This window comes from Sus scrofa, chromosome 3 (genome assembly GCF_054392235.1).
Source record: "Sus scrofa isolate SSC_HxYL_T2T_F1_AM1 chromosome 3, Sscrofa_HxYL_maternal_Yorkshire_Landrace_v2.0, whole genome shotgun sequence".
Lineage (NCBI taxonomy): Eukaryota > Metazoa > Chordata > Mammalia > Artiodactyla > Suidae > Sus > Sus scrofa.
The window spans coordinates 113,315,434-113,327,510 of record NC_139385.1 but is presented as its reverse complement, the minus strand read 5'-3'; the positions used below and the strand labels follow the sequence as shown (position 1 = coordinate 113,327,510).

General features: G+C 41.8%; 1 protein-coding gene across 2 annotated transcripts in view; it reads right to left on the bottom strand.

The window, feature by feature from the left end:
• The window catches only part of CDKL4 (cyclin dependent kinase like 4), a 49,560-nt gene that overhangs the window by 18,737 nt on the left and 18,746 nt on the right, over positions 1-12,077 (bottom strand). For both annotated transcript variants that reach the window (XM_021087585.2, XM_085019485.1), the window contains exon 4: positions 1,901-1,973. In XM_021087585.2, the coding sequence (XP_020943244.1) occupies positions 1,901-1,973 (73 nt within the window). The remainder of the gene's footprint in view (positions 1-1,900; positions 1,974-12,077) is intronic.

Below are 12,077 nucleotides of genomic sequence, written 5' to 3'. Positions count from 1 at the left end.
TTAGTATTTATTTGAAAGTACCATTTGCATCATGAAAAACAGGTTTATGTATCCTGTGAACAGTATCATTCTATACACTATCAATAGAAAATAAAAGCTTCTAACTGAACAAAACAACAACAAAAAAACCTCACAGACTTTCTTAAAACTAAAGGAAGCTTTCCCTAAGTATTGATTTAATTCCATGATCTTGTACTCTTTTTCAAGATGTACTATGATAGATATTCTGCTGGCATCAAAACTGACCATCTGGTAGTCTGTATTCTTGCCTCAATGCTGCCTCTGTGTAGGCACTAACTCAAAAGGTCTAGAGTTATTTTTTATTTTTTTTTTTTGTCTTTTTGCCATTTCTTTGGGCCGTTCCCGAGGCATATGGAGGTTCTCAGGCTAGGGGTCGAATCGGAGCTGTAGCCACCGGCCTACGCCAGAGCCACAGCAATGTGGGATCCGAGCCTCGTCTGCAACCTACACCACAGCTCACGGCAACGCCGGATCGTTAACCCACTGAGCAAGGGCAGGGACCGAACCCGCAACCTCATGGTTCCCAGTCGGATTCGTTAACCACTGCGCCACGACGGGAACTCCTAGAGTTATTATTTTTTTTAAACTATCATTATAGCAAAAGCACCCAGGAGCCAACTTAAAGAAGCTCTCGTTGGCCTAAGATGGAACAGTTTGAACCTTGGAGAGAATTAGGATTGCAAAGGATTGAAACATATCAAATACATAAAATCCCTAAGTTTATAATGATGCCCTACACTTCCCCCATTGTTCACTCTTAGAGGTTGCTAAAACACCAAACAGCTCCTCACTCTGAGAACTGGCAAATAAAGGGAAGAATCATGTATTTATGTTATTGTACTTTATAGTAGCCAGAGTCCATGATGGTAAATTCTTCTCCATAAGGTTCCAATTAATAAATGTAGACAGAATAACAGAATTAGAAAAGCATCACCGTTTAACCCTAATGAAATACTGGATAGAGGTAATAATCACCTACGAATGCTAAAACCAAGTAAAAGATTGGCAGGGAAAGTGATAGTGGAGGGTGTCAAGTGAACACCTCTGAGCCCACTTATCTATATTAAGATGATTAAAAATGGGAGAGATAACCAGACATTACTTGCCTCATGATACTGACACAATAAGAAATCTACGGCACTATTTATGAAGTCTTCCTGACTAAAAAACTGAACTGAGTATGATCAAGCCTCTGATATAAATGTGAAGTTATAGTAAATGAAAGAAAAAGTTAAATAACACATAGGAAGCAATCAGCCAAAATTTCTATAAAACTGTAGTAGTCAAAGAATGGCTCTAAGATCAGCAGCTTCAATATCAACGGGGAAGATGTTACAAATGCAAATTCTCAGGCCTTATCCCAGATCTTCAGAATCAAAAACTCCGCGGATAGGTGGGCCTGGCAAAATGTGTCACCTCCAGGTGACTCTGATGCATGCGCAAGCTTGACAACCATGGCTCCACAAAACTAACGACAGGGAAAAAAGGTAGGGGAAAGGGACTGCTACAGAATAAAAGACATAAAAACAAAACAAAACAAAATCAAGTGCCCTGGCAAGCTACCCTTCTGATACCCTGAAACTTAATTTAACCCAATTTAAAAATAATCATAGGAATCATTAGTACTGTGGCAAAAGGAAACATTAAGTCTATACAAACTTTAAATTCACAAGGAATGAGTAATTTGGTTCTTATAGAAATTGGAAAAAGGCCATGAATAATGCATTACTTTTCCTCATATTCTGTAACTTTCTTCTGTTTTGCTTTTCTGGTTCTTATTTTCCCTCCGTCATTAGCTATTCAAACAGAGCCCTGGGCTGTTTAGAAGAAAAGAGTCATCAAAAGGAAATTAGCAAATACATTAGAAAATGTTACTTACATTATGCTTATGACAGAAATTAAGAGCTTGAAGTGTTTGCCATAACACACTTTTAATCACTCCATCAGCAACTCTGGAGAAAGAAAGAAAAAAGGAAATGAAAACTTCTAGGATGGGGTTTTAGGAGCAGAACTGGGAACAGAAATTAAATAGGTGTGGCTTGTCATGGTCAACAAATGCAGTGCAAAATGAGTCTTGGAAATGTTGTTTTAATGAAAATTGTGTATTACTTTTTCATTATAGTTGCATAATTTTCTTTGGCAATATGAAAATTTTACATCTGTAAAAATGATACGTGGTTATCATGAAAATTCAAACAATATAGAAAAGTAAAGGAATAAAAAGTGTTGACTCCAATTTTGCTATCCCTCCCCCCTAAAATTACTGCAACTTAAAGCGGTTGTCCCTTTAGGAATCTGTTTCTCTCCCTCTCTCTGCATTTACTTTTAAACTTTAATATTAAATAAATGCATTCATATGGTTCAAAATTTCTTCTTTTTTGTCTTTTTAGGACCGCACTCACAGCATATGGAAGTTCCCAGACTAGAGGTCGAATCAGATGTGTAGCTGACGGCCTATACCACAGTCACAGTAAGGCCGGATCCAAGCCGTGTCTGTGACCTACACCACAGCTCACAGCCATTCCAGACCCTTAACCCACTGATCGAGGCCAAGGATTGAACCCTCGTCCTCATGGATATAAGTCAGATTGTGTCTGCTGAGCCACAATGGGAACTCCTCAAAATTTTTTTCTTTTTCTTTCTTTTTTTTTTAGAGCCACACCCGAGGCATATGGAGGTTCCCAGGCTAGGGGTCCAATCAGAGCTGTAGCTGCAGGTCTAAACCAGAGCCACAGCAACGTGGGATCCGAGCCGAATCTGGGACCTACACCACAGCTCATGGCAACGCCAGATCCTTAACCCACTGAGCGAGGCCAGGGATCAAACTCACATCCTCATGGATGCTAGTCTGGTTCGTTAACCACTGAGCCATGATGAAAACTCCAAAATTTCTTAGGTTAAAACAATACCCATGAAGAATTCTCTTTCACACCTGCCTGGTCCTTCATTTCATCCTCTGCAAGTTCCCCTGCCTCTTTCAGAAGCATCCTATGCATTGAAGCACAGATACTAACATGAATACATATATTTCAGTTTCTCAGGATTTTATTTCATGGATGTATCCATCATACAGTCCCCATGGATAAGCAATTAGGTTGACCCAAGTTTCATTTCTAGAAAGAACATCAGTCCCATCTACTGGCCCATCTACTTCAGTGAATATCTAATCATCCACCTTATGCCAGCTGTGCAATTATCTTTTATGGTAAGTTCTAGAAGTGGGATTTCTGGGACCAATGGTAGGCACGTGTTACCCTTTGATCCGGCAACTATGAACTTCAGGTGGACCTGAGACCTGGTGTTGCAGGGCAGAGAGCATCCTTGAAGATTGACCTTCAGTTCATCCAATTCGTGTTGGTGGCAAACACTCAAGCATGTGCAAGAGTTGTCTTATAACATTTACTTAGGCCTGGTAAGCAGGCAGGTGCACAGCCAGGGGAGGTCAGAGAGAATAAAGGGCCTATCAGAATGGGAGGCTGGGAGCTTCTTGCCCCTGCAGAATCCTCACTCTGCCTGGAAAATATTGGGAAGTTTTTTCCTTTGGGGAATTGGGGATCTGGGAAAGTTGCATTCTGTCTGGGAGAACTTAGTCTATTTTGTGTAACCATTTTTCTACCTTTAACTCTTCTGTTGATGTCTTTCCATTAAGACGTCCTTCCACTGTCCCATGATGAGGCCCTCACAGTTAGGGATGGCCAAACCACCTTAAGGACACATGTATACACCCACCAAACATCAGTGCATTAAAGCCCTATCTCCTCACTGTCTTGCCAATATTCAGGTTTGCCAGTGTTAACGTTTGCCAATCTGAAGTTAAACTAGAAAAATATCTCATTTTAGTTTTCACTCACTTCCTTTCATTAATGACTAATGATTTTGATTTTCACATTATTGAACATTAAACTTTTTTTGTGTATTTTCTGTTCATGGCCTTGACTGCTTTTTGACCGGTCTATTTACTCCTCTTTAAATTGATTTATGAAGACTCCATGTAGATCAGAGTCTACATCAATGAGGAAAATATTTTTCTTAGTGTGTTGATTGCTTTTCAACCCTATTCATGAAAATGAGGCTGTTGTTGGCCTATTTTCAAAAGTCTGAAACACAAGACTATTCTTTTTTTTTACTAAATGTTCTATTGTAAGGGTATTTTGATTAAAAATGTAAAATTATCTAATATTCCAAACAGTTTTAATATTTTATCATATTTGGATATTTAAATCATTGTTTGGAGTTTGTGCTGTGGAACAGTGCGTTAAGAATCTGACTTCAGTGGCTAGGATTGCTGCAGAAGCACAGGTTTGATCCCCGGCCTCGCACAGTAGGTTAAAGGATCCAGCGTTTATTCAATCCCTACAGCTCAGATTCAATCTCTAGGCCAGGAACTTCCATGTGTCATGGGTGTGGCCATAAAAAAAAATGTGTTTAGAACACTTATAACACTGAACTCAGGAGTTCCCGTTGTGGCCCAGTGGTTAACAAACCCAACTAGGATCCACGAGGATACAGGTTTGATTCCTGGCCTCGCTCAGTGGGTTAAGGATCTGGTGTTGCAGTGAGCTGTAGTGTAGGTCGCAGACATGGCTTGGATCCTGTGTTGCTGTGGTTCTGGCGTGTAGGCCGGCAGCTGCAGCTCTGATTGGAAACCCTAGCTTGGGAACCTCCATATGCCACGGGTGCTGCCCTAAAAAGACAAAAAAAAAAAACAAAAAACAAAACAAAAAAAAAACCGAAAAGCAAAAAACAAAAAACACTGAACTCAACACGCAGATGTCACTGGTCTTGCAGAACAACGGGATGGCCTGTGACTCAGGTATGGCATCATATAGGCCAAGAAAAAGCGACAGCTGGGTGGAGGTACTTTCTCAGAGCTGTCTCCCTGTCTCAGACAATGGTGGCCTGCCCTTGACGTCATCGGTCTGGTCACAGCCCTTTGACTCCAGCTCGTCTCAATACTGTGAAAGCACCTAATTCTCAGTATTAAATCTCTTTCCATTTAAAATGTCTAGAGCGGTTTCTGTTTCCTACCCTGAATTCCGATATAGCTTCATCTTTCTCTCCCCTTTACCTAGCATCAAACCTGAGACAGCACTGTTCACATTTTTTTAAAGAGGCAGAAAGACAGTATAGCCACTTGTATGCTATGAGACAGAGTTCAACTCCTGGCTGTGCTGCTGCCTAGTTTTATAACCTTGGGCAAGTGATCTGTGCCTTTGGTTTTCCTTCTGTGTGAAAATGAATGACACCTTGTAAGCTCATTGAGAAGTCCCTCCCCTGAGTTTCTGGGTTTTAACATCCACGTGGGTTCAGGAGATGAAGGTCTGAGGTCAGATGAACCCAGGAGGTGGGACTGAGACCCAGTGCAAAGACAGAAAGAGCCTCAAGAGAAGAGGGCGAGGCCTGAGGTGAGAAAGCTGGGAGTGTAGCAGCCTGCGGGCCAAAGCCTGAGTGACGGTGAGGCCGGCAGCGGCCAGAGCACTGAGGGCCGTCTCCATTCTGGGCAGGAATCTGCACTTTAATTTCAAAGAGAAGCATTGAAATGATGCAAGAAGGCACATGTAACACAGAGAATGAATTTCTGGGGGCAAAGTGAATACAGCGAGGTTAATTAGGAGGATGATTTAATAATTCAGGTGCGATTTGGTGATTTAGATTAGTGTGGGAGTGGTAAGGGAAGCGGATTTCAACCCCTGGAACAAAATGGCAAGAGTCACTATTTTTTTTTTTTTTTTTTTTGGTCTTGCCTGTGGCTTGTGGAAGCTCCTGGATCCACACCACAGTAGTGACCTGAGCCACAACCGTGACAATGCTGGATCCTGTTGAGCCACCAGGGAATTTCAACCCTGTTCTTGTAGAAACAGAATGCAGGGTGGGTCTAAGGACTTTGGGTGCAGGGGATCAAGGACTGGAACTGGGAAACCGGGTAGGTGCGAGGGTTCAGAAACTGGCAGCACCCCTAGTTGCTTGGGTTAATAACATGGAATGAGGTATGAGGTAACGCCACAGGAAACTCCCCAGTGATTGCTGAGGAAGAGGGGTGTCACCGCTCTGTGCAAAACAGAATCCTTAGTGAGCTCAGATTCCAAGAAGGCAGATTCCATTTTAAGCAAAATAACATTTATACAAAATAACAATGACAAACAAATACCACTGGTCTCACGAAGAGAAGATAGTTATCAGAGACAATAGACTCACACAGTGCCCATTCCCGAAAGATAAAGCATTGCAACATTAGTCAGGCACGGTCAGCATTTTTCAAACGTATTTTGGGATGAAATAAAACCTTCCATAGCTATCAACCGATGCTCAGCTTTTAAAGAGTATACTTGGGTAAGTGCACAAACACTGACAGGAACGGTGAGGGTCTGAAAGCGAAAACCAGACATCCTGGCTGAAGCCTGAAGGGTAAGAAGGGCAACGGAGGTGAGGGAACTCAGCCTGGGTTGCTCAGGGGCTGCTCTCTTAGCCACTCAGGACGATCCCGGCGCCAACATCAGAGCCCATTATCTCTGTTCTAGTTTGTTATAAAACTGGACATGGAAAACTCGACGTTGTTATCAGTACCCAAGATGAATTGAGTCCTTAGTAAACCGCTGTTATCCTGGAATAAAAAACCCAACCTTTATTATGACTCACCAGCCTCTGAATGATTTCACTTCTATTAACCCCCCCACCTTGATCTCCTACCACATTCGCACCCACCCACCTCCACTCCAGCCCTGTTAGCGTCTGCTGTTCCGCAATCAGGCCAGGCTTGTTTACGCCTCCAGAGCTTTGTGCTTGTTGTTCCTCCTACTCCCTTCGCTAGGCATTCTCTAATTCCTCCATGTATTTTATTCTTCAAGCTTGTAACTCTGCAAGGGCTTCACTTTGTCCATTATTGCAGCTCCAGGGCCTAGAATGGTAACCGGTCCCGAGCCGATCCTCAGCTAAGCTTCCTTCCCTAGCCCTCTCAGACATTGGAATAAACCCTTTTTGCTTAAATTAGCTAGGGTGAATTCTGCCGTTGAATCCTGACTAGTTCAGAATATGACACCAGAAGTGGGAATGGGAAACCAGGTCAGGGCCTTGGGAATGCAGGCTCTCTGATTTAGCTGGCTCTGGGGCCAGGGGGATGGTGATCAGGAGTGGCTAGAACACTGGTAAATGGGCACCCAGTGATGAAGCAATTATTTACATAATCACCTGTGGGCATCTGCTAGAAAGTGCCTATTTAATGCAAGGCTTTGCTGGACTGAATGTGATTGAACAATTTGGAAATGTACCATTAAGTAAAAAAATAAAATAATAAAAGAAAAGTGGGGGTGTTCCCATTGGGGCTCAGCAGGTTAAAAACCTGACATTCACTCTGTCCATGAAGTATTGCCAAAAGCTGTGGTGTAGGTTGCAGGTGCAGCTCAGAACTGGTGTTGCTGTGGTTGTGGTGGAGGCTGGCGGCTGCCCCTCCGATTAGACTCTTAGCCTGGGAACTTCCAACCTGTGGCTGTAAAAAGAAACAAAACAAAACAAAACAAAACAGTGGGTTGGCTGGTTCTCACTTCACTGGAAAAACTAAAGAAAAAGAAAAGGACACCTTTAGGGCTTTGATATTTTGATTCAAAGTACAGTTAGGAAATCAGAAGTTTCAATGGTTACCCTAATTTCTTGTATTTTTAAGACTCACTCCATTGACCATTGAGAGTACCCTGAGATAACTGAAAGTTGGATGCTGAGAATAATCCTGCAGGCTGCTAAACGACAACGAGGCTTGAATTTATGTGAGATTAATTAATCTCAGTTAATTAACTCAGAGTTACACTTCAAGAATTGAAAGGTGACACTTGGGAGTATGCATGTAACTGAGAGCATCCTGCCTTCCTGCCAAAGGTCCCTTCTCATGTGAAGCAGCCCCCGATTGTGTGGACGAGGCTGGTTTTGCCTGTTGAGAACCTGCAATGGAACTCACTCGAGGAGGCTGTGCTGCCCAGGGAAGCCAATTCTCCTCCGGGCTCTCTCTCCCCAACCCCCAATGTCTCCAAAGTCAGATCCCACCGTGTCCCAAGGGGTCAACTGCAAAGTCAAATAGGGGAAAAGAAGATTTACTCAACAAAAAGAACTGTAACATTTTGCTCATTTCTAATGGAGAATGAATATGGAAATGGCTTTCATTAAGGTAGGACCAGAGAGGAGGAGACACAATTTCAGACTGGGCTGACTGTAGCAACCTGGGCACACTTACTAGCGAGCCTGGTTTCAGTAAACCCCCTGGAGCAGCTAAGAGGGACTCTGCTTGACGGCTGACGTGGTTGACTGAAACCTGGCCTAAATGGTTGCCTAAGCCAAATGAAGTTGCAATGCCAGAAATTCATGAGCAAACTGAAGGGGAGGAAATCCAAAGTTTTGAGGAGACGGGAGTGATGGAGAAGATTCATCACATGCAACATGTGCACTTATTTTCACTTACTTTCACTCTGTCTCCTCCAAGTGTTTAATGGTAGCATTAATCTATGCTCGTCCCCAAATCTGCAGTATTGCGTTCAGTTTTCCATTTCGGTAAAGAGACAGCATGCCAGACACTTCTGCTAGGCTCCTCCTACCACCATAGCCCTCACTCCTCGGGACAGAGCCAACTGGCTCTTTTCCCGTTTGCTAGGGTATCTATTTCCACTATTCAGTTCAGAAACGGGGACATGACTCCAAGGATGGACTCCTGGACCTACCAGGACTCCTGCGAGATGGATTCAGGTCAAAATTCATTTGTCATCAGACTCTCATTACGCTCCCCACCTCCTCCCCCAAACAAACTGGTGAACCACAGTGGCTTTTGAAGTCACTGGTGATTGGCTTTACTTCAGAGCACTGCCCAGAAATTCCTGAACGATCATGTAGCTCTCTTTTCCCAATAGGTGACTATCCTGGCAAATGACCCCGGACCAATCTGGGGTCAGCTGAGAGGAGGAATTAAGTGCATACAGGTGATGTTACTGCAGAGCTATTTCCCAAGAATAGCTGGCTCCCCTTTACTCAGGAGGCTGTGGGTCTGTGAACTGGATACTATGGTAACGCAAGCCCGGCTCCAGTCACTACTTTACGTAGAACTCTTAGAATCTTAGTGACCTGCCCATCCATGGTTTGGATGGGGAGAATCCATGGTCAGATCAACTTCTGGAGGTGAAATACTACTTCTTGGCCTCTGTCACCCAGGGATTCCGTCATCCCCATGAAATCAGGGAGCTATTTCAAAGGAAGGATCTCTCTGCTTCATCATCTGGGACATGATGCTGGCGCTCCCCTAACTGATGTATTTCTTGATGCTCATGATTTACTGCTATCCCCTCACCAAGCCATACCAAGAGTCCTACGGGAAATTTTCTACGACCAGTTAACTGAGAAGGAAATCCAAGACTTTTACATGTCATTTAGACCTCAGTCAGTAAAGCTGACTTAAAAAAAGAAAAAGAAACTTGACTTACAGATGTACTGGGTGTGCTGTGGCCAGCCAGCAGTGGATAGGTGTAGTTTTTTTTTTTTTTTTCTTTTCTTTCTTTCTTTCTTTTTACAGCTGTACTTGTGGCATTTGTAATTGCCTCTTTGAATATCTGTCTCTCCATTCCATTTTAAGCTTCCTGAGGGCAGGATTGTGCCATTATATCTTTCTATCCTCTAGGCCAGCAGAGGTGTTTTCAATAAAATATTTCTGAAGTGAATGAAAGGAACAATGCTGCACACTAAGGAAGCTATTAAGATGAGTTAGGTATAAATCTGCACTCCAAAAACTTATTGTCTAAGAAGGGAGAAGTATGCACATAAAAACATATATGTACTGTTAACAGGGATGAAAATAAAATCCCATAGGCATTCAAAGAGGGAAGAAATTCCACCCAGGTGGAGGGACCTCAGAGGGGGTAAGAACACCTAGGATTTCACATTTTAGACATTATGACAGAGGTAGGGAAAGTGGAAAAGGTTAGAATATTCTAGATTAAAGGAAGAACATGAACTAAGTCCTACAGGCAGGAGGGTGCACAGAGAGAAGAGAAAGATATCCAGTCTTTGGCACATGGATTACTTTGTTGTTGTTGTTGTTGTTGTTGTTGTTTTTTTTGACACAGCATGCAGCAGCTTGATGTAAGATCTCAGTTCCCAGACCAGGGATTGAACCTGGGCTGCAGTGCTGAAAGTGCTGAGTCCTAACCACTAGGCCACCAGGGAACTCCCTAGTGTGGGTTTTATTTTTAGGGCCTTGAACAACATATAAAGTTAAGCATACATTTCTAACTTTATGAAAATGTATGTTCATTTGTAAAATAATTTGGAGGATGGCTGAACACATCTGTCCTCTAAGCCAACATACAAAACCCTATAGAGCTCATAATAAAGTTGAACTATGAATTAATTCATCATTTTATCTGTTTTTAAAATTAATTTTTGTTTTAAAGGTAAAATATGTGCAGTTCCTAGAATACTGGGACAATTCCAAATAAATTTTCAATTACAATGAACATTCTACATTGCAGCCTCATTTTTTTCATGTAGCATTTTATGAATACTTCCCCATAATGTTAACTATTCCACAGCTTGCTTTTTAATGCACTGAATGCATAGTGTTCCGCTGTATAGATACACCAACGTACATTTAACCAAATCTTTATTATCTGAAGATTAGAATGGTCCCATTTTTTTTTTTTGCTGGTACATAATGATGTATTAACTTTTGCAACTATATACTTTTTTTCTTGCCATAAATTTCTCTACATGGAATTTCTTAGTCAAAATATGAAAACCACTTAAATGATTTTCACACACATGGCCAAACATACTCTCTCCAGCTGTGGATGAGAGTGCTGGATTTGACTTTAACCATGTTGGATATATTGGCTTTTGAAAAATATTTGCCAATTTTGATAGGTGAGAAACGGTACCTTATTTTAAAATTCAAATTTATTTCATTAATAGGGAAATAAACGTTTTCATAAGTGTACTGGTCATTTTTCCTCTCTCTCTCTCTTTTTTTTTTGGCTTTTTAGGGCTGCACCTGCGACATAAGAAAGTTTCCAGGCTAGGGGTAGAATCAGAGCTGCTGCTACTGGCCTACACCACAGCCACAGCAATGCAGGATCCGAGTTGTGTCTGTGACCTACACTACAGCTCAGGGCAATGCCAGATTCCTAACCCGCTGAGCAAGGCCTGGGATCGAACCCACACCCTCATGGATATTAGTGGGGTTTATAACCTGCTGAGCCACAATGGATACTCCCTCCCCTCGTTTTTACGATTTGCTTTTTCGTGTTAGGCAACTTTTTTTGTATGTGTGTTCACTACCGTATACATAACCCCTATCCTGGAACAACATTAAATTTCAGTACATTCACCAAATTTTTTTTGAATGAATATATATTCTAATTGGGTGTGAATCTTTCTAGAACTCTGATTTGCAAACTCTGCTTATGTAGATAGGAAATTATGTTAATTTTTCATCTGGCAAATGATTTACCCAATTTGCCATTTCTTTTTTAGTTTTATTTATGGTATTTTTTGTCAAAGGGGGTCTAAAACTAATATGATTGACTATTTGGCAGTTGAAGTTCCCTTTTGTCTTTTTAAAAAAATTCTTGGAGTTCCCGTCGTGGCGCAGTGGTTAATGAATCCGACTAGGAACCATGAGGTTGCAGGTTCAGTCCCTGCGCTTGCTTAGTGGGTTAACGATCTGGCGTTGCCGTGAGCTGTAGTGTAGGTTGCAGACGCGGCTCGGATCCTGCGTGGCTGTGGCTCTGGCGTAGGCCAGTGGCTATAGCTCCGATTAGACCCCTAGCCTGGGAACCTCCATATGCTGTGGGAGCGGCCCAAGAAATACCAAAAAATAAAAAAATAAAAAAAATAAAATAAAATAAAAAAATTCTTGCTTTAGTCTTTTTCAAGTTAAAAAACATCCCATTGGCATTCTGATTAGATTTTTGTGCAATAAATAAATAAATAAATGAGGCAGAATACTTAATAATAATGAATATTTCCATCTACAAATATATATTCATTTAAATAAAACCCTTCATGTACCTCAGTTAAGTTTTAGAATTGTC